The sequence below is a fragment of the Trifolium pratense genome, linkage group LG2 (genome assembly GCF_020283565.1).
Source record: "Trifolium pratense cultivar HEN17-A07 linkage group LG2, ARS_RC_1.1, whole genome shotgun sequence".
In the NCBI taxonomy this organism is placed as follows: domain Eukaryota; kingdom Viridiplantae; phylum Streptophyta; class Magnoliopsida; order Fabales; family Fabaceae; genus Trifolium; species Trifolium pratense.
In genome coordinates, this window is record NC_060060.1 from 42717792 (window position 1) to 42741176 (window position 23385).

The 23385-nt window shown below is 31.0% G+C and overlaps 4 protein-coding genes across 6 annotated transcripts; all 4 read right to left on the reverse strand.

Moving 5' to 3' along the window:
* Nucleotides 1–1072: 1072 nt before the first annotated feature.
* Nucleotides 1073–3642, reverse strand: LOC123910308 (proteasome subunit beta type-2-B). Its single transcript, XM_045961406.1, has 3 exons — nucleotides 3353–3642; nucleotides 3142–3265; nucleotides 1073–1620 (listed from the first exon to the last, which is right to left on the reverse strand). The coding sequence occupies exons 1-3, from the start codon at nucleotides 3508–3510 to the stop codon at nucleotides 1291–1293; spliced, it is 612 nt and encodes a 203-aa protein (XP_045817362.1). The 5' UTR covers nucleotides 3511–3642; the 3' UTR covers nucleotides 1073–1290.
* A 2115-nt stretch (nucleotides 3643–5757) lies between these two features.
* Nucleotides 5758–7818, reverse strand: LOC123911016 (40S ribosomal protein S7-1-like). Of its 2 annotated transcripts, none has more exons than XM_045962326.1 (6): nucleotides 7660–7818; nucleotides 7163–7245; nucleotides 7001–7074; nucleotides 6789–6912; nucleotides 6246–6428; nucleotides 5758–6060 (listed from the first exon to the last, which is right to left on the reverse strand). In XM_045962326.1, exons 2-6 carry the CDS (start codon nucleotides 7235–7237, stop codon nucleotides 5941–5943), a joined length of 576 nt encoding a protein of 191 aa, XP_045818282.1. In that variant the 5' UTR covers nucleotides 7238–7245; nucleotides 7660–7818; the 3' UTR covers nucleotides 5758–5940. The 2 variants fall into 2 exon arrangements, with proteins under 2 accessions (XP_045818282.1, XP_045818284.1); XM_045962328.1 differs by having other exon boundaries at nucleotides 7163–7252; nucleotides 7660–7725.
* Nucleotides 7819–9312: 1494 nt separating this feature from the next.
* On the reverse strand, nucleotides 9313–9900 carry LOC123904736 (ATP-dependent DNA helicase PIF1-like). The gene has a single exon (XM_045954362.1). It carries the CDS (start codon nucleotides 9898–9900, stop codon nucleotides 9313–9315), a length of 588 nt encoding a protein of 195 aa, XP_045810318.1.
* Nucleotides 9901–17534: 7634 nt separating this feature from the next.
* On the reverse strand, nucleotides 17535–22607 carry LOC123908202 (type IV inositol polyphosphate 5-phosphatase 7-like). 2 transcript variants are annotated; one of them, XM_045958760.1, is made up of 13 exons: nucleotides 22196–22607; nucleotides 21997–22090; nucleotides 21709–21783; nucleotides 21477–21561; nucleotides 21280–21384; nucleotides 20214–20982; nucleotides 19902–20095; nucleotides 19692–19800; nucleotides 19417–19565; nucleotides 19049–19313; nucleotides 18463–18526; nucleotides 18114–18317; nucleotides 17535–17789 (listed from the first exon to the last, which is right to left on the reverse strand). In XM_045958760.1, exons 1-10 carry the CDS (start codon nucleotides 22223–22225, stop codon nucleotides 19091–19093), a joined length of 1833 nt encoding a protein of 610 aa, XP_045814716.1. In that variant the 5' UTR covers nucleotides 22226–22607; the 3' UTR covers nucleotides 17535–17789; nucleotides 18114–18317; nucleotides 18463–18526; nucleotides 19049–19090. The 2 variants fall into 2 exon arrangements, with proteins under 2 accessions (XP_045814716.1, XP_045814717.1); XM_045958761.1 differs by having other exon boundaries at nucleotides 18463–18552; nucleotides 22196–22557.
* Nucleotides 22608–23385: the final 778 nt, after the last annotated feature.

Here is a 23385-nt window from a genome sequence, read left to right on the forward strand (position 1 = left end):
TACATATTGCATATCAATATCATGCCTAAACCTTAATCTTATTTTACAAGGCTAGACTTAGACCTTACAAAGGCTAGCTCATTCCAACTTATTCTCACCCCTACTAACATGAGAATGTTTTCCCAAAACGTTACTCTTATATTCATTCTATTTACCACCAAAAATAATACACCTTTTGGCTTGTAAAGCCAAATTTTGTTAAGAATTAATCATCTATGTTACATTAGATTTGCAATGTTAAAATTTTTAATAATTTTCATTAAAAATACAAGTGAATTATCACAAAAAAAATGTGTGACATTTTAAAATGGAGATAACTCACATAAACATGTTATATTATACTAATATTTTCCACGACTAAACTTGGTGAAAATGACTCATTGTTGAAGCTATATAACCACTGAGTGCTTTTAATATCTGTTTGGTGGCATTATTGAGTGTTCCTTAAGCTGGAAATGAACTGAGTTTAAATAAATACTAGGGAACAAAAACGAATTTAGTGATAATTTTGAAGACAGTAATTGAAATATATCTGAACAAAAGCTGCTTACTAGTATTACATAGTGTTCCTGCTGAAAATTGTTTTAAGCTCAAGCGTGTGTTCGAAACAGCATCTGCAAGCAATTTATCGCGTCCCATGCAATTCTACTATGAAAAATACGAACCTACAGTACATGGGTGCCCATGCATTTCTACCATGGAAAGCGAAGTTTCCAAATACACACTACAGATAAATAGATGAGTTCAATTCATGTGTGGATATTACTCTGAGGCTCTCATTATCAAGTCCTCTCTTCCTCATGAATCTGTCAATCTTAAGATGACATCCATCATAGATGTTGGTTACCTCAAGAACATTAGAAGGGTAGTTCTGTCTAATAGTAATACTGCTATATCTGGTTTTATGCAGTGGACAATTGATTTGTAAAAACATTCTATCGTAGTTCACATGATTAGCACAAACATAATTAGAAACATTTGCAAAAACATAAATGGCTTAACTCGTTTTCACTCGATCTTTCCTCAAGTGCTACTCAACCCTTTCAATTTTTGAAATTACCGGCTTGAGGTATATTAAAATCTAAGCCTATCTCATGCATTGTCATAAATATGAGTAGAACTAGTCATACATATTAATTCAAACAACAAATTGTCTTACTTTCGACCATTAGAGACCGCGGTTTTCGAATATATCTCAAAACCACCAAGATAAAGTGAAAACAAAATGTTGAAATATTAAAGCACAGGCGAAAGTAAAATAGTTTGATCAAGATAAGGAACAAGATTAACTCAAGCTGAAGCAGGAGTGTCCTTGACTGATTCACGCCATGCGTACTCTCTTGCACCATCCTTGTCAACAATTTTGATAACAAAATTTGGTGGTGCCACAACCAACCTTGATCTGATTTCCAAAATGCATTTATCAACGAGATCAATTGCTTCTTCCACGGACATTCCACTATGGAAGTGTCTGTCCATCATTGATAGAGAAAAATAAGAACCATATCCAAAAGCTCCTTTTTCAAGCTTGTGAAGTGTTGCAATGTAATCAATGTAATATAGTGATGGGCCTGTCTCTTTGTCATAACCAGCAAGAAGGATGTTCACAGAGTATGGGTTCTGAAGAAAACCAAATTCACGTGTAAATAAACTCATTATCCATAAATCACTATTAGCAAAACAACATAAGTTTAAGCATATCAATAACTAAATTTACAAAAGCTTTTAATTCTTTTCCACAATTCTATAGATCAATGTCAGGATAGGTAAGTGTGTTAAGTCACCAATGGTGGGAGGATATGTTTTTTATGTGTATATCACTGGAAAAGAATCTTTAAAAAAGAAAGATTGCAGCAAAAAATCTTCTGTCGACAATAAAGATTGCAGCAAAAGGAAGTACAGAAAGTCCTATAAAAAAGTAAAACTACATAAATGATAAATGTATAACTTAGAGTGATGGCATATAAATTGAGACAATTGAGCAGAAATTATTAGGATATCACCACTTATGATAAAACAACTCCTGCTCTCACACTTATATCAAAGCAGACATGTTACCAATGGGTTCAGACACCACTGCTACATAGCATAATTTCAACAACCACTCCATGGCAACAGTAGCACACATAGCTATTACCCAATCTGCCACTAACATTCCGTGACAACAAAAACACCAACTCAGCAGTTCCAATTATCCACTCAGCAGTCTAAAATTCCCCTTCACCAACAACCAATCCAAATATGTATATCTCTATATCCAATCGACCAAAGCAACGAATGTTATCACTGCATCAACTTTTACTAAATGTTTCCTTTTCCTTTTACACAGACCACCTTATTCTTCACATTAGTAGTGTCAAAAAGCTAATGATATGATAATCCTGAAAGCCCTTTAAGATTCCTAAACAGAACAGGAAAAGCAAACTTCCCTCAACCAAAATGCTGGATATATTTATGTATGGTTTCATCGAGGGATTAGATGAGGGTATGCCAAACATAAACCAAGAGACGTAGTAGCTACAACTTACAAGTTTGGGTATCTCAAATAGTTTGAGCCTGGAGTTAAACTACTTTTAAAAGCTTACGAGTATGGGTAGCTCAACTAGTTTGAGCTAGGAGTTAAAAGACTACGATTCAAACTACGGTTAAAAGCTTACAAGTATGGGTAGCTCAATTGGTTTGAGCTAGGAGTTAAGACTAGGGTTCAAACTACGGTTCAAACTACGATAAAAGGAGAATAATACTAATTAACAACTAATATACTAAATTTTGCCTATCCAATAAAGAAAAAATAACTGTCTTCATCTTCATCTCATCTCACAGACCATAATTATACTACACCACTGTCAAGACACAAAAAACAAGGTATGAATATTTCTGCCCATTACAATAGTCATAGTTTTGGGTTACTTATTTATATATCTATCTATCATCTTGCAATGAAGAAAGAGTTTCAACTAAAGAATAATCTAAACTAACAATACACATTTTTTATGTACAAAAAAAAAAACCCAATTCACATAAACTAACTAAAACCAGATATTAAACTATAGTTTATATCATTAGATTAAATCAAATCAAACCATGAAAAATTAGGTCAACAAAAAGGAAACTTTATAAAAAATAATAAAAATGGGTAACCTTGCGAAGAGCAGTGGCGAGCTCGCCGCGAGTAAAATTAGCAGCGGCAGCGGTGGTTAGAGGGATCCCATTACGGAATTGATACAAAGCAACGTTCTTTTGAATGTATTCAGTAAATTGAACCCTGAAAGTGAAAACAAATCAGAATCAAAATCAAAACTTGTTAGATAGAAATCGAATCGAATCAAAGAAGATGATGAAAGAGTGAAACCTGTCACCGGGTTCACCACTAGCAGCGATGAGTTTGTGTGAATCGAGGAACATGATCTTGTCTTCATTGGACTTGTGTACGAGGATGCTATGAACAGCAGATGTATCAGCGACAACGATAGCAAAACCATTACCGACTAATCCGAAAACGCACTCCATTACTTCTTTTCTTCTTTCTCAATCTAAGGGTTTCTTCTCTTTTGTTGAATCAATGAATGAGTACTGAATTTGTTTATGTTGAAAAAAGGGTACCCAAAACCTTTTGTTTATTTCTCCAACCTAAAATAAAATAACAAATTTTATTAATTTAGTTGTTAAATAGTAGTTCTTTAATTTTTATTTTTTTTGTCAAAAATCAATAATAAGGATCTTTAAAAAAATAAAAGTAAATGGTCACCGGTTAAAAAAAAATTATGTTGATCATCAAAAAAAAAAAAAAAATTATGTTGAGGATATATATTGATTTTTTTAGATGAACTTAACATTGACTTATGACCCGTTTGGATTAGATATTTTTTAACTTATGCAAATAATTTATGCAATATAAATTAAATTTTATACTATTTTACAAGTTCATACTAATGAAAATTGTATTACCTTGACAAACTTATAATAATAATACATAAAAATTGCATAAGCTGTTTGCATAACCTAAAAAATAAGCTAATTCAAATTGGACCTTAATATAGAAGAACAAGTCATAACAATATAATTTTAAGTTATAAATAATCTAAGATACTCTCTCTTTTTAATTTTTATTGTAGAAAAGATTTTGAGTGGAGAGATGGTGTTTAAAGTTTAAGATATAGAAGTGACGAGAATCAACCAAAAAAAAAAGTCTTGAAAGCTGAAAGAGCACTTGTGTTTTTACATTTACCTTCGGTCAAATGTAATAGCGGAGCTTAAACTTGAGACCTTTCAAATACAAGATTTATTTTTTATCATCACTAAACCAAACACATACGTTACTTTAAGATACTCTCGTATTATTCCAAAGATATTTTTTTATTTCTAATATTTTAACAAACTACACTCCAATTTATTGAAAGATGATTAAATTACACTATAATCACGTCTTATTTTAAATACACATTTTCCTCATCTATTATACATAACACATATTAAAGAAAAATTATTTGTTCCATTTTTTATTCAATCTAGTATTTCTTCCATTTTTTCCCTTCTTTTCCTCTTCAATTCTAAGATCAATTTGAGAATAGTTAGTTTCATCGTCTCTCGTCGATTAATCATACTACTCTTAATGTTGTCCTTCTCATCGTGGAGAATGAGAGGAGTATGTTGGAAAAAGATGAATTTGTGATGGTGTTTTGAGAATAGTATGATTTGTGGAAAAGAACTCCTTTTGATTGGATGGTGAATCAACTCAAATGAATAAAACCGAACTATTTTTACATAGTTTTTTCATAAACTATATGGAAAAGTATACAAAAACAATTGTTCCCTAAACTCTCGTGTGTCCTTAAACTATATAGATTTTGTAAGTTGTCCATTGTGTTTGCCCTCTCAGGTTCTCACGTTTAAAAAACAGAAACACCACCACCACTACTATAAAAATTGACATTATCATGCACCACAGGGAAGGTTGAGATTGAAAACGCCAAAAAATACTGAATCTTTAAATCAAAATCCATAAAAAAAAAATATATAAAAATGTTTTATAAGCTTTTACAAACGGGGGTGGATTGTCTCCCATGAAAATTCATCCCGTTAAATCCGGACCCTATAATATCATGCCTAAAATAAATAAAAAATAAAAATGATCTATTTTAATGGCTTAGGATTAACAATGGAGAGAAAAATGTGAAAAGTACAATAGAGATAATCAATTCCCTTTACAAACACTTAGCTAGTTACTTGCACAGGAAAGGATTCTCTCCTTCGTACTTTTCACATTTTTCTCTCCATTGTTAATCCTAAGCAATTAAAATAAATCTTTTTTTATTTATTTTAAGCACTCCCTACTTGCACAAACAATTATGTCCATGCTTTGATAAAATTTGAAAAGTATTGTTAACAGAACTTGTTAAAGTAATTTGTGTTCACAAGTCAAACAAAATGCATATATTATCACCATTTACTTGAACAATTCAGTAAAAAAAACACTGACTCGAACCTTATCCATCGCCATTCAATAAATCATTTATCCCAACATTCCAACATATTGATGTGTATTACTTCCCTCCGGTCCTTAATATATGAAGAAGTTTGCTTTTTAAATTTATTGAAAATCTAATGTATTTGGCCTATAATATAGACTAGATACATTAGATTTTCAATGTATCTAAAAAGTAATTTTCCTCTTATATTAAGGACGGGAGGGAGTATGAAGAACCTTACTCTTTGGGTTTTGCTTCAATTCTAGATCGAGAAACTTGATAGATAAAGTATAGAAATAAGTCATTTGGATCCTATAATAAATAATGTATCATAGGCTACATTAATAAACTAGACCAAAGTTTTTTTTCAAGTCAACAAAATTCAGAATCAGAACTCTTGAACAAAACTTAACCAGAAGCATTCACCATAGGCAGTTCATGAAAAAAAATTCAAAACTGAGAAAAATGAAACCTAAGCCTCAGTAATTGGATACTCAAACACAACATCTTTTCCAGATAGTTTCCTGTAAACTGCAGTAAACGTCTCCAACTTGTATTCGGTATTGTTACGCTCCTTTGGGTCCAAAAACACCTATATAAATCAAGACCACAAGAATTCAATTAAAATGATTTCTTAATAACAAAAACATAATACCACACACAAATTCCACGAGAATTTATTTTGCAATATAACATGTATTTTTCTATTCAATTTTTGGTTGATTAAACCAACAGGGGGTAATGTTTGGAAGTTAATTGGCTGTTACTATAGTTTACCTTCATGATCTTTGATCCATCAACTCTGTAACGAGTACGCTTCCCAACAATCTCAGCAGGTAACACGAGATCCTCAAGAATTGCTTCATGCACAGCAGTAAGTGTACGGCTGCGGGGGCGCTGAGCAGCAGAACCTTTCTTTGGTGGCCTAACAATCCTCCTGGTGGCAATCACGATTACGTCCTACAAGTTAAATGTCCATTAGTATACCAAAAAATGAAGCATCAAGCATAAAATCGTGAATAAAACTATATTCAAGGCTAATGTTATGGTATCATAAAACTAACTACACCGCAGCTTGATTAAAAACCAAAGAGATTGTGCACCAAGAAAAGAAAAAGATTGCAAGTGATGAAAAAGAATATAAAGTTCCAAGAGTTTTCAAAAAGGATCAAATTGCAAAGTAGTTGACAAATAAAAGCACAAAAGAAATTGTCAAATATTGATAGAGTATGTTAAAAGATTATTTGTCCAGAAAAAAACTGAAAATCTGATGATTCTATATAAAACAAAGGTTCATAAGAGTTAAGACTGTGTGTATACCTTTCCGCTAAATTTCTTCTCGAGCTCCCTAACAAGCCTAACATGAATTTTGCGGAAACCCTTCCTCAATCTGTATGGGACTTGGATAAGCACAGCCTTACGGTTGGCAGAAACATCGATTTGCCTGTAGATCATTGAAAATATTAGATATATCAGAAAAGAGAAAACAAATGTAACTTCCTTCAAATAAACAACACAGAAAACATCCTTACACTGCTGAATTTATGTATAAATCTTTGAGCTCACTTTTCAGCTCATTGTTGGTATTTTCTAGATCAAACAAAGCCTACAACAACAAATTTAAAACAAAACAATTATTTTATATTATGCACAATTTAAACTAACCAGAATCAACAATAGTTTCGATATATAACCTGTCCAACGGATTCCTCGAATTCAGTTGGTTCAGCACCCTTATCTTTGCTGATTTTCTTCCTTGATGTGAACATCTTCACAACTATAAGCAAACAAAATCTCACATTAATTAAAAACTAAACCATGTTAATTAACAAAATTAACAAAATAATAATTGAACACATACGAATAATATGATATATCTCATCTATAGCTAATACTAATAGCATCAATTTCATAATCATCCTTAACCAAATAAACTATGCTCTAATCATTTATACAGATTAATAATAATTAAGATCCAACAACAAACAAAGTTCAATTATACAAATCTAGTCGCTAATGTAATCATCATTTTCAACATTTCAAAAAACACCAATCAAATATTACAAATACAAACGATTCATTCAATTCATTCAAAGTCAAAATTTCACAAACATTTAAACTTGATGAAATCATGCAATCAAAGAAAAATAAGCTAGAACGAAATGAGGGAATAATCGAAGGATGGTAGTACCTTAGCAGAAGCGAAAGCGGAGGATGTCACTTTTTCGGATTCGGAATGCTTAGCCGCAGAGAGAGAGAGAGTGAAAGTGTTAGCGGAAAAAAATTAGGGTTCACAAATTTATAGTGGATACGTCTTATTCCGAAATTGTCCTTGGATTTCTTTTGGATTTCCTGATGTACCACCATGCTTATAATCATCAGTTTTAAAGTGGGGCTTTGCGTAACATCAAAGACTTTTATGGGGATCAATATTATTATAACGACTAAAAATTTTATAAAATTTATTGTCATAATTTTAATAAAAAAATTGAAAATTATTTAATATATTATTGAGATCGTTAAGATTAATAATATTCAATAAAAATTTATAAATTATTAATTTTGATATGTCTCAATAATAACATATCAAATGATTTTCAATTTTTTTAATTTTTTGATGATCTATATGTAATATAAACTTTCAATTCAAACATTATATTTTATAAAACTTGTATTTGTTATAGTGGTAGTAAAATGTAAAGTTAAAAAAAATGTGGAATTATTGTAAAAAAAAGGAATTATTCATTGTAATGAAATAAATCTAAGACTTACAAACACATAACATGTCATAATGAATTTAAATTGACAAACCCAGTACCAAAAAAAAATTGACAAACCCAAAATACAAGCACATAATTAGACACGACTTATTAAATCAAATATTCCTAAAATAATTTTAAATAGAAATCAGGGTGTTACAATAAAAAAAAATGACAATAGCCACACAAAAAATGGTGGTGTTTTGCATCGTGCCACGATATGAAGATGAAAAATATATTTAAAAATAAAAAATATAAATATTTAAACAATTGTTAAATTATGCCACAATAACATCTAAGCAAATGTTATTGAACTAGTTAGGAACCCGTGCAACGCACGGGCGAGGACGATTGAATTATCCGCTTAAATACAACACTTACACAATTGGTTGTTAACATAATATCATCATATTAAAAGATTCATTCAACACATGTTTGAGACTTCGATTAGCGTCAAATTCACATAAATACTAATTAATACTCCCTCCGTCCCGGAATATAAGCAAAAAAAAAGTTTTCACACTTATTAAGAAACTCTAAATTTTATCAAAACAAACAATTGAGTTTCCCGTATTACCCTTGTTATAATTACTTCTTGTTAATGGAAAAAATTAGCTTTTTGAATGATGAAAGCTAAAAAGTCATGTTGAAAGAAGCTAACTACCCAAAAGTTTATTGGGAAACTAAACAATAGTGAATTATGACTAAGGGTAATTTTGTAACTTTAGTATTAAAAAAATTGTTTTTTGCTTATATTTTGGGACATCAAAAAGAGGTTTTTCCTACTTGTCACAAAACTTAATCCTATCAAATTAGATACATGACATGTTCCAATAAGAATTTGATCAATTGTTCATCATCTGGGAGCTCAAAAATCTTTGCTTCATTGCATTATAAACCTGCAAGAATATTGTAAGTGGTGTTATAATAATAAAACTTCCAAAAATTAAATTGGTCTCATATATTTGTTATAAACTATAACGAATATTAACGTAAAATAATAAATATAATCCAAATTATAACAAACTTTTTTAAAGAAGATAATAAGAACAAATACCTTATGTTAACTGCATATGCCAATTATTCTACAAACATTCAAAGATCTCAGGATATACCACATTTAGAGTGGTGCTGGAAGGCTTCCCATCTTCGTCTAATATAAGGACCTTTAAGCCTCTTTTGGTTGTCACTTTTGAAATAGCTACATAAAGTTGACCATGTGTAAAGACTCGCCGAGGTAAGTACAATCCAACCTTGGACATTGATTGTCCTTGGCTTTTATTAATTGTCATAGCAAAAAATAAGCATATAAGAAATTGACGGCGAGAAAACTTGAAAGGAAGCCCAGAATCAGTTGGTACTAAGTCCATCCTTGGAAGAAATACCATTTCACGAGCATGTTTTCCATCTATAATTGAAGCTTTTATAATGTTTTTCCCCGAGTCCCTAACTTGCAGTTTTGTACCATTGCAAAGTCCGTTAGCTTGATCAATATTGCGCAACAACATAACAGGCACGCCAACTTTCAAAGTTAAGCGATGATTGGGTATCCCGGAACATGTAATATCATTTAAAAACTCAGATGTAAACCAATCGCTTTGAACTTCATAATCCTCATCAGACTTGCAAGGTGTATCACAACCGAAATATTGTTTTTCTTCAGAAGGGATCATAGATATCACAAAATCATTTACCTGTTGAACAACTTCTAAAGTTGGGCCAAGTATTGCTTGATCTTCGGAACATTTTGGTTGGGTATAATTAGTTACAATATTTGGATAAACAAAATTAACCAAACCCAACACTAAATTTTTTTTTTTTTTGACAAATCCAAAATACACATAAGCACATAATCAGACACGACCTATTAAATCAAATATTCCTAAAATAATTTTAAATAGAAACCAGGGTGTTACAATCAAAAAATATGATAATAGCCACACAAAAAATGGTGATGTTTTGCATCGTGCCACGATATGAAGATGAAAAATATAGTAAAAAAAATAATAAATATAAATATTTAAACAATTGTTAAATTATGCCACAATAACATCTAAACAAATGTTATTGAATATCTGAGTAAAGTTAATTTATAGTAGTATCTATTAAATATAAAAGTATGACATGTTATTGAATTATTGAGTGACATGTACATATCCAATTAAACTTCGGGTACCAGAGTGTCTTACGGTGAAAAAAAAGAGAGTAAAACTTATACTTTTTTGTCTCGTGAAATTAGACATACAATTGAAAATTCTCAAAAATTATTGATGTGGAATTGACGTGGAGTGACGACAAATTTAATTAACATATAACATCACATTTGTTAACAATAAAGGTTAGTTGAGAAACTATTTTCATAGATATTTCAAAATGCAGCGGCGTACTTACCAACTCATAAAATTTAATGAGGACCTTTACAATTTCGAGAACTAATTTACCAGATAATTTTTTTAAATAATCGTTTCAATATATGTTTTTTACGTATTTCTTTTCCTTGAAAAATTTATGTTTCAGTTGGACCATTAAGCCCTCGTGATTTACAACTTCATGTTGCAATGGGGCCTTGGACACTATTGGCAGCCATAAATCAATCCAAAATTTTCTAATAGCCTCTTTAGATCCACTCCTCACTTGGTTTAACTTTAATCGCATCACAATGTGAAGTTGCTACGATGTTTAGACGTTAGAAAATGGAACTTCAACATAGGCGTGACAATGTTACCGTGGTTTTGAGCTAACTTATCTTACAATCTAAATAATCAATCCAAAAATTGAATCATGCGAATGCTACATTTTTCTTAGCAATCCATAATAATATCTCCGGTCTTAAATATACGGAAAAAAATTTGGTCAACAAAAATTGTTATATCTAATCCAAATTTTGAATAAAATATATTAATTTTGTTGCCTGAAATTATTTTACATTTATGACCGAAGATAATTGAAAAGGGCATAAACTAAATTGACCATAGTCCAAGATATCTTTCTTACTCAAACATATCTTTGAAACATGTGAACCTGTCTTGAGTGTCTTCGTTATCCATTTCCCAGCTGCTAGAAGTTGTTTGGAAGGATTGACGATGGAAGAATGATGAATTCTTCTGCTTGACTGATCATTTAAAAAAAAAACTATTCGTTTTAAGTGTTTTTTTATTATCATTTTAAGTATTTTGTTTTTATTTTTAAAAAGTTTTTCAAAAAATTGATTTTACTTTACTATATAATCTTAGCGACTAATAGAGAGAAATTATAAAAAAATAGAAATCTTTAAAACAAAAAAAATAAATAATTTTTTTTTTGTAATTAGGCTAAATTACTTGAATCAAATTTATGTTCTCTTTATTTGATATTTTCTCTACTTACTTTTTGGTCAAAACCTACTTAATTTAAGTTGAATCATATATTATTTATTTTTTGGAATAAAAGAGGGAACTTTTTTTTTTTTTTTTACTAAAAAATATGGACTCATTCATTCAAAATGAAAGTACATCGATCATTACAAATTCAAGATTGCTAAAAACCGAAAAAGATAAATCTACAAACAATCTTGCAGCACATAGGTTAATAGCATACAACACCATCATGAACGTGCCTACAAATATGACAAAATAAAAGAAACCGAAATCTTCATACTTCCGAATCTGCAACGTTGACGTCCAAGTCTTCATCAGATCTATAATGAGTTGAGGTAGATATGCCAATTCGAATCAACGAAATATCATACTAAAATGAACCACCAACAAACACCGCACAAGGACGCCAAACACAACGCCGCACAAGACGACGACAAACTTAAAAAACAAAAATCGAAGAAGCAAATATGTGCGGATAATCACTTATTTGAATGAAAAGGAAAGAAAAAACAATTCAGAGGGGTGAATTTGGGTAAAAAATTGATCCTAAAATAACCCATCCTTTGTGGATGAACAAAAGAGAAAACTAGGGTTGAGGGGGGAGGGGGTGGCGGCTCTGAGAAGAAAGAGAATAGTTTAAGTTCCCTCCGAGAACAAAAGAGGAAACTTCTTATACGGTGCAATATTATATATATATATATATATATATATATTGGGGAATGTTATAACACACCCACCACTTTTTGTGAAGATGTGCTTTAGCATTCTACACCTTGTCACTTTAGACCAAAAACTCCCCAATTTTTCTTTAAAAATAAGTTAAAGTGAGGGATAATAATGTAATTTTAAAATTATTGATTTTCTTCATTTCTTTTTGCCCCAATACGTCTCCCTCTTCTTCTAGATGATATGCATCTGCCATTCTAAAACATGAAGAAGAAAAATTATATCTTGTCATGGGTTTCTTTGTGCTTTACTTACTCTCAATTAATCAAATTTCGTTGGAAGAAAAAAGAAAAAATTCACAACTGTTAGTTCCACAGTTTTACTTTTTTTTTTTTGTTGTTAAACTGCTATTAATCTAATTTTGTATATTACCCACCACTAAGTAGACAAATCATATTGTCAATTTAATTGGTTGGATTAGTTTTAGAAATGATGTGTGAGATGCTTAATCTGTGTTCAATCTTAGCCTTATAAAACTATTCATAGTTTGTTGTGTTGTTTGTGCTTGGTCAAATGATTTCATTTACAAACTTAATTGTCTTTCAAAAAGAAAAACAAAGGAGCAGCAACTTTCTGTAGAATGCTAAAGCACACCTTCACAAAAAATTGTGGGTGTGTTATAAGTTATAACATTCCCATATATATTTTTTTTTTTAAAAATTAGGTTCAATGCACAAAAGCGTAACTTTGTAAAAAAAAAAAAATATATAGACAAATACACATTTAAGTTTCGTAAAAAAAAAAACTATACACATTTAAGAAATAAAAAAATATATTGTCATTTTCATTTAATGTAATTATTAAGAAATCATTAATATAATTATTGAGAAAAAGTAAATATATAATTCCTCCCATAAAAGGTAAAATAGTTTTTTATGTATAGAATCAATCTGATATTATTATTTTTTTTTTAAAAAATAGTTATGTCAAAAAAAAAGTAGATTATATTTTTTTGAGTTGAATGGTAAGAGTTTAGGATTGTAATTTCAAAATAGCGAATTTAAATCGCTTCAATGACAATCGTAAAATGGTAATTAGTGCTACTCATTAATAAAAAATTCTCATTTTTTTAATGTAATTGATTTCATAAATCATTTTTAATTTTTGTTTTGTTTTACCACTAGTTTAATCTGATTCGGACGTCACTTCTGGTATCAAGTGATTCCATCTCTCTCTCGATCGCAGTTGTGAGGATCGAACTGTGATCATTCCTACCAAATTCACCGTCAATCATCACTGAACCAACTAACAATTGATTCATTTTTAAAATTGTTGAATCAACTAACATTATGATATAAATATAACTTAATTAATTCTTTGACTTTAATATATAATTAACTCTCTCAATTTTTTTTATTTGACCAGTGCACTATGATACAAATTAGTTTCAATTTTTTTAAATCTAATATATTCTTTTAATTTAATTAAATACAATAACATTTGAATTTACTTAGAATATATTAAATGCATAGCAATATTGAACTTAAAAAATAATATTTTAATAGATATAAACCATTATAATATTTGTTGAAAATATAAAAAGAATTGGAGTCAAAAGAGTTTTTATGTGTTAGAGTACTAAAAACACATAGCTACGATCACAAACATCCTAACTCTACCTTTCACTAAGGATTCCTTGTGATCCAAATTCAATCCTCAACTCTAATGGATACCAATCCTAATAAGCGACGCCGTTTTTGCCTAGAGGGTTCATCTGTAAGTGCAAATGCTTGTGATCATATCATCAATGAAAAAACAAATGTTCAAAATCCAACCATTGGGGCACCATTGGGTGTGCATGCCTCAAATGCTGCAATCAAAAGGACATCACCAATGTTGCTAGGGGGATTCCTACAAATATGTAGTTGGTGCAAGACTAAGATTCAGGGAGACATGTATATGTATGGGTATGTATTTCTCTTCTTTTCATATTTCACAAATTTACAATATGCATATATCCAGAGTTGTGAAAAATCATCCAGATCGATGGGTCGGCCCATTAGCCTATAAAATTGGATAGATCGGATCTCAAAAAAGATAGCTCAAATACGTTAGGTCTTTTTATCATAGCCAATGCAGAAATCAAATTGGATCGGACTAACTCATTGGACTTTGGATCCACTTTAAACCATATAGCCCATTTGGATCGGGCCAAACTCATTAATGTGGCCCAATATCTAATGGGCCGGGCCATATTGGTCCATCTTTTAATCTAGCTCAGCGGGTCAGATAGGACTGAATCAGACCAACCCATTTGATAGTTCTACCCATATCCATCTCAAAAAAGAAAAAAGCAAACGTCTATATCAAAGACATATACACGCGATGAATATTAATTAAAGCAAACAAATTTAAATTCTGTAACCGAGAATTAGAATTTTTTTGTTGTTGACGGGATCAGAGTCAGTAGCCAGTTTGAATTGATACATTTTAATTCATAAATTTTCACTAATAAAAATTGCATCTTCATAAATTATTTTTTCATAAGCTACGTGAGAAACTTATGAATAATATTTAAAAACTTATTTATTTGCATAACCTGTATTACCTAAGCTCAAAAGTAGTCTATCCAAATAGGTCCTAGTCCTAGATTAAAATCAGAGACTCAAATTTTTAATTAATATTTATGATTGAACAAAAGATAGATGGACAATAAACTGCACCGTTAATACATACTCACTCTATCCTTAATTATAAGCAAAAGTCAATTTTTCAGATTCACTGAATAACTAATGTATTTGTACTATAATATCGACCAAATACATCAGTCATTCAATGAATATAAAAAAATAAACTTTTGCTTATAGTTAACAACGAGGAGAGAGTATAAGGGTGCGTTTGATTTGCTAAAAAACAGGGGACTGGACATGATAACTTTTGTTGTACTCTGTTTGATTTGAAATTTGTTATGGGACTGGACAAATTAGATAGCAAGGGACAGGACAAAAACAAGATTTTTTGTCCCTCACTAAACCACAGGACAACTTTTTGTCCGCAATACAAATATAAAAAATACGAAAATACCCATTTTATTTTTGAATATAAAAATATTATCGTCTTATATCTTTCCGATACAGGTTTGTCCTGTCCTGTATTATCTTGTTCTGTCCTGTACTGTTCTGTCCAGTCCTTGCTGTTTTACGCGAATCAAACGCACTCTAAGACATTTACAATGTCTATCTGTCATGCATGAGCGAAACACATATAACACTCGTTATGATCTCGTATATATATAAGCAACATTATGACTCTTGTTTATATTCGACATATAGCTTCATTATACATTTTCCTACTTAAAAACTATTTCAATATGCGAAGTTTAAAATACGCCTAACATATAGCATATTTATTTGAATTTTTTTTGGGTACAATATTTGTTGAAATTTAACAATCTTTCAACGTCATACAAATTTATTTTATATATAAAAAAACGTCATACAACATTTACAAGTATATATTTTCATGATAATAACGTTTTAGGGATCTACATCTACCAGTCGATGAGAAGATTAGTATATTTATTTACAAGTATACGAATCATTTTGCTAATCATATGAATTATATTATATAAATAGATTAGATGTACAAACATATTGAAAGGTGATAATATGTACTTTTTTTTTATGAAGGTTTAAGAAAGCTTTTTTTTTTTGTATTGGTAGAACTTTATTGCAAATTTAAGAATAAGTAAGTATTAGATGCTAGTCCTCTATAATTTGCATCAATTATATTATTATTATAAATGAAATAGTTTGTTCTTGTTAAGAAAATATGGCATTTATGATATCTTATAAGTATTTAAAATTTATAGATTGTAATCACACTTCTTTATTTAGATTGCAGTTAGAATATATAGCTAATGACAAGATTTTAAAATTTGGTTTCTTTGAATGTTGCATTAGTGTGAACCAACCAATACTTTTATTATTGCAGTATGTTTTCCGCATTTTGCACACCTGCATGTCGAAAAAAGCAGATGATATTGGACAATTATATTATTGTAGAGGAAAGTGGCAGTGGCAGTATTAAGAAGACAGGACTCAAGGCATGATTTTTTTGTTTTGTTTTTGTTTTTGTGATAAAACAAAGTTGTGACAAAATTCACTAGTTTGCAAGTTCATGTGCTATGATTACAAATTAAAGGTACTTTGTAGTGACTATAAGTCACTTTTTATTCTTGTTGATTTTGCAGTTTCATTTGAGATAGTTGAACTGATTAGAGGATTTTGCAAGTTATGGTTATGTATGTTTTGAAAATTTATGTATGTTTGCAACTAAACATCTTTTTTATTTTATATATATGGTTAAGATGTCTCTCAAATGAGCGACATAAATGAAACTCAAGTTAAGTCGTGTTATTCAAGACCATGTCGGTCTATAGATTCATATTTAAGGTTGGACCAGTCCAAAATATCAATCTATAGACTAACATGTTTTGATCATGCTATTAGGAAATTAAGTCGTGTTATTCAAAATCATGTTGGTCTAGTAACTATAGACCAGTCCGAAATTTTCTAATAACATGTTTTGACCTACGCTTGGTTTGGCTTGGTTTTATTGCATCACAATATTAATAAGTTGCCGTGTTTTTTTGTTCGACCTAAATTAAATATTTTTATGTGCAACTGTAAAAATTAATCCTTCGAGCATTATGGAACGCAAATAGGTGTGTTTCAAGTTATTTTTAGAAGCCAGAAAATGGAGTTTCCATGTAAGACATTAAAATGTTGCATTAGTTCTGAGCTCACTTACCTACAATTTGAATAATCAATCCAAAACTGAATCATTGTATGCTTCTGTGCATTTTCTTATCAATCAATAATAAAAATAATATCTCCAACCAAGATATTAAACTAAAGTGATTAATAATTTTTTCTAAGACAAATTGTTCAAGAAAACCTAAGTTTTATTCTAATAATTTTTTGCCATATTTTCCTTACTCTCGCAGCCGAACTTTGAATTACGAAAAACCCCTTCTCTAGGAACACAACCATAGGGTAAAAAAATACTCCCTCCATCTGGAGTGTGACCATAGTCCAAGATATTCTTCTTCAGTTGAGAAACTCAAAATGGCTTTGAAACATGTGAACCAATCTTGAGCCTTTTCTAGTACTACTACTACTACTACTAGTTTGTTAATTAACTAAGCACTAAAAAGAAAAGCATGCTACTTGATGATGACAAAACAAACTTTATCAGTAAAATCACTAATCATACACAGAGACTCAGGCTTTGATATTCTATCATTAATTAACTATAAATTTCATTCTTTTTCTTTTGTACATTTTCTTTTTTCATCACTGTATCATCAATCAGTATACTACATCAAAATTATCATTTTCTCAACATTAGAAACAAAAAAATAAAAAGTTAGTACACGCCTCCAAATGATGATTTTGACAATGCTTCACTTTCATTCAGTCATCATTAATATTCTCCAAAAATAATTAAAGAATCATCAATAAAATAATTTCTTCTCCCTGCACAACATTAAAAAAAAATTGATCATGAGTATTTGTGCAGCGTGCATATATCACTAGTGTAGTTTAAGGTAAATAAATAGTTGTCCCTCGGTGATAAAATATAAGCAAAATTCACATTTTTAGATTCACTACATAATTAATGTATCTGGTCTATATTATAGACAAATATAACTCAGATACATTAATTATATAGACCAAATACATTACTTATGAAATAAACGTAAAAATGTGAATTTTATTTATATTTTATCACGGATGGAGTAATACTAGAATGTAACATTAATGAGAGAAGAATATTAATATTAATATTAATTATAGTACCTAATAATGATTATGGAGGATATGGTAGAGTGCATTGAGACAAGTTAAAGTTGAGTGTTTGTTAATTGGGTATCAAATTATGAAGCTGGCATGAGTTATAGCTTAACATAACAACATGATGATGATGATGTTTGATGGAATCTACTGATCATGTGTTCTTGTTGGCTAAGACATGTGTTGTTAAGTAAAATTACATATTAGTACCTGAGATGAAAAATGAAAAAGAGAAAAGTTAAAGTTGAAAATTAGACATTAGAGAGATAAAAGAGATTGTGAATGTGACCATAAAGTAGAAGCAATACTAGTAGTAGTAAGTAAAGTATGAAAGAGTGGAAAAAATAAATGTTACCTTTCTTGGTATTTGGGAAATGCTTTGTCTTTATCATCAAACTTCAAAAGTACTCTCCCGCTTGCTGAATAGTATGTAATTATAAGTTTTCTATAATTCAAAGTATATATAATCACTTAATAAGTAAAGTTCATGAACTGTGTGAGTTAATGTTTTGAATTTGATTTACTAATGTCAGAATGCTAATCATTTAATGACACTAATTTGCAAATTATAATCACTGTAGCATTCTTAAACTGTGGCAAAATCTGTATTTGATTATTGATTAGCCTTTATATAAACTCAGTTATAGCTTCTTAACCTTGTACTACTTTTGGTATGGCCTACAATATCATAAGAAAAAGCTTCACTACACTACACCGGTTTGGGAGAGAGGGACCGTTGTATAGATATCGGACTACTCGTATTTCAAGTTTAGTAAATCAATAATTCAATATCAGCATAGGTAAGTCAGATTAATCCACGCCAAAGACGCTGTTGGAGTCAATGTAGAGAATTCAAGTCCGTTATCGCAGTTAATTTTCTTTTAACTGTCATATTATTAACAAAAAAAGGCACGGATCAAACCTAAGTATAGTGAGCTTACTTGAACAGGGAGGGAGGCAGATATCTCACATCTAGTCCTCCTTCAGAAAAAGTTTAGCTCCGTGTATCCATGCGAGTATGGTAAAAGTTCCTCGACCTGGATTCTGGAACGAGAACAGCTCATAGTTTTCTTCAATTTTCCATGTTTTGACTCAACCTCAGCCCAAAACATGCCATAAACCGGTCTGTGGTCTGAAAACCGTGATTCACCGCGTACGTAAGATAATTGATGTAAGCCTTCTCCATGCCACAAAATACGGTCACACCTATATTCACATTGCAATAAGAAGTTACAAAACTTCAACACAAGTAGCTTATTGTTTACTGCTAAATTCCTATTACTTATGATTACGTGAGCGATGATCTTACCAAGCAGGTGTTCGCCTTTTCTCCTTTGGATGCATATCATCACCAGCATACCTATCTGAATTGGTGGAATACTTATATGTTGGAGGGAAATAGATCTTCCCTTCTTTCCATCCCGCAAATGCTCGACCTCTCTTTTGTTCAATTCTCAACTGTTGGTAATAATGTTAATCAACATAAGTACTCGTTCATACTAATCGTTTTTGTTTTACAAGAATATAGTTGAAAGGTAAAAATGGAAAACACAAGTGGTTATATAATAAGGCTAAAAGGTATACCTGGTCATTCTCTAACAATGCTCTCCAATTTTGCATTTCAATAAGTGCCTTAGCAGAACGGTAGTTGAGGGCTATTCGATAATTTAAATCTCCAAGCCATATAATTCGACTGAAAAAATGAATTCAAAATTAGTACGTTTCATTCAAATTTGATATATTAGCAAATGTTAAAGATATTAGTCATAGTAATGTATGCAAGTAAATTCTTACTCATGCTCAAGGATTGTCTCCGGAGATTTCTCGTTGTCCGAACCATGAACACGCGGAAACCTTGTTTTTTTAAGAATCTCCAATACATCAGAATTTCTTCTTAGTTCATCACCTTCTTTCTGTCCTGATGTTAAGTGGCTACAAATGAAGCAGAAGCTTGTTTCATGCAGCGACATGCTGATTGAGATGGATCCCTACAAATACAATAGAAGCAGAATAACTAACTTAAACCAATGTTAATCTTTGACATCAATGTTTTTCAAAGAAAAAAATTAAAAACGAAAAATTCCAAGAGATTGATTTAAAATTTACCTTATTTCCAAGATAACCCATCAATCCTCTACCAACACATGATACTTTCATGTTTTTAACATGATCCTTCAATTCACCTCTCACCCAAACGGTAAGAAAAATTCCAACCATTTGTTTACTTGCAACAAGGGAGTACTTTGATCGTCCTGGCATGCCGTATCCATCTTCACCGGAGGCAGCAGGTCCTCCATAAGACATTGGTGAAAACAAGACTGTACTCGGAGAATCTCCGAGGCCATTGTCATCATCAGATGAACCCCATCTTGAATAGTCACTCGGTCGAGAGTAGTCACTTGCTCTGGAATAATAATCACTCGGTCGAGAGTAGTCACTTGCCCTTGAATAATAGTCGCTCGGTCGAGCGTCACTTGCCCTTGAATAGTCACTAGGCCTATAACCCCATCTAAAACTAGGATCAAAGTCACTTTTCCTGTTACCAAAAATCACCCGATCGCAGACACTGAATCTTCGGTCTAGTCGCGGTTGCGCGGTTGAAGGATCGTTATCCATTCCCCAGCTGCTAGAAGTTGTTTGGAAGGATCGACGATGGAAGAATGATGAATTCTTCTGCCTAGCCGATCCTTCAAAATCTGCATTCAATTCTACCACTGGCTGAGGAATAGGAGAAGGCGTGTAGTATCCGTTGCCTCCACTAGTACCGGGAAGATTGTTTAAAGTATTTCCAATGAGAGCAAGCCATTTTTTGGCAGGGCCATTGTCCTCTGCCCCTAAGATATTACCAGCATTCAAGGGAACTATCTCTTGAAATCTGCCATACAAAGATAGAAATGTGTTCTTAGTACAAATAGCACTATGCCTTGTTTGGAGGAACAACTTAATTAAACACTTATAGCATAAGTTCTTAACATATAAGCGCTTATATATAAGGTATTTCTATAGCAAGATAAAATAAAGTTAAATTGTTTCAAATTATAAGTTGTTGGTCATAAGCTCTCCCAAACAATCTTACAAGTACTTATGTCAGTAGATAAGCTCAAATAATCCAATCCAAACAGGCCTTATGTTTGTTTGCTTTGAAAATATGTTAACAAGAATCAAATCATACCCAAGAACATAAATATCAGCAGGCGGCGAGGCCTGAAGCCAATCATCTATGCTCAAATTAGTCGGAGGCGATCTTCCAGCCACATTCCATGTAGCAACAAAAATGCTGCTCATAGGTAAAAAGTGAAGCACTCATGAGAAATTAAACACAAAAAATAAAAAAGACAATATTTTTTTAAGATCAAAGAACCAACATACCTATAGTTGTGGACATCAATAATTCTAGGATCATCAAGGTTCATTCGCGCTCGCCTGACCTGATCCGATTTCCTGCTAAATTTCTCTGTACATTACAATTAAGGTTATAAAGATTTTGTATTAATTAATTTCAGCATTTTTAACCAAATTAGCTTATAAGCTATAAGCAATAAGCTAGCTTATGTGACTTCCCAAACACAGCCTAAGAATTTTCAATTGGTAAAGTGTGTACCTGTTCTGCTCTTTTTGATTGTACATGCTTCTCTCTCAGACAAGCTACTCCTACTTCTGTATTCTAAGTCACTTCCTGAAGAACAAAACAAACAAGTTTCAATGCATCAGATTAAAATTCATCACAACAATTGTTAGTGTTTAAATTATGTTTGTACTTCATTTAGCTGAAAATAAGTGTACTAAGAAACATAATCAACCAAAATCAACCAAAATTGAGACATCTTGGTACCTTGATTTAGTTCATAGAAAGTGAAATTTCAAAAGAATGATATAAAAAGATATTAACCTCTAGAAGTAAAACCATCTCTTTGGAGAGTAGTGTCTTCAGTTTTGCATTTGATATTGAAGAATTTTCTGACCATTTTCTTTGACCATGAGAGCTTCATATTAAGTACCAAACACAAAAAAAAAAATAGTCAAAATGTTGAATTTCATTTCCCATATGAAAAAAAAATAATCTTTGAGAAGAAGTAAGAATAAAAAACCTTGCTTTTCTTTGTATTTCCATGACTCATTGTGAATCTTCTACTTCATACAGTTCCTCAAGTATGTTTTTTTTTTCTTAAGAGTTACCAAAAATACTACTTAGTAGTTAGTAATTGAAGGAACAAAACTCAGTTTTAGGTTGTCAAGTTTTTTGTTTGTTTTTGTTGTGTGTGTGGTTTGAGAGAGAGTCTGAAGTGAGTGAGTAAATATGGAAGGAAGTAGAGGAAAGTGAGGGAAGAGAAGTCCTTTTAAGTGTTTAAGTCAATTAATAATAATGGTTTGAAGTGAGGTGAGATTGTGAAGTACATTGAGAGAGAGAGAGAGAGTTTGTGTGTGTTTCTCTCTCTGTTTGAAACATAGGTCCTCGATCTTTGCAAGAACAGCAAAGTATAATTTCAACAGAATAAAGTGCAGTTAGGGAGAGATTTATTTATTGGAGTAATTATACTTTCTCAATGTTTGGAATCTAATGTGAGATTTATGAAATCACAACGACATTAATATTGTAATTATGTCCAAATCTACGGTTGCTTCTAATGTGCGCAAGTAGCCCAAATTGTGCATCATGCACAAGTTGCTCATACTATTATAACGAATACGGATTTTATAAAATTCATCGTTGGATTGAAAGTTTATATCATATAGATCGTCCATAATTTTTTTTAAAGAAATCGAAAATCATTTGATATGTTATTTTGACACATCAAAATTAACGGTTTATAGATTTAATTGAATACCGTTAATCTTGATGAGTCTCAATAACATGTCAAATAATTTTTAATTTTTTTTAAAAAATTTATGGATGATCTATATGATATAAACTTTCAATCCAACGGTAGATTTTATAAAATTCGTATTCGTTGTAATAATATTCGAAACTTGTGCACCATGGAAGACTTAGTGAAGTCTTCCATGTTAGCCAAAGCCCCAAATCTACTAGTAAAATGCAACTTAGTATGTTAAAATTATGATGGATTGTGAATTTATGAAACTTATGTTAATCTAAATATGCACTAAATATATGGTTAGAGCAGGTTTAAGGGTAAGGTATCTTAAATAAGGGCTTTAAAAGTAAAATTTACAAACAAAAATAGGCCCCTTGTAAGTCATTAGTTTATGGTAAAAAAAGGCTCGAAGAAAAACATAAAAACTTCTGAAAAAATAAATTATAAAAATGATACAATAATTT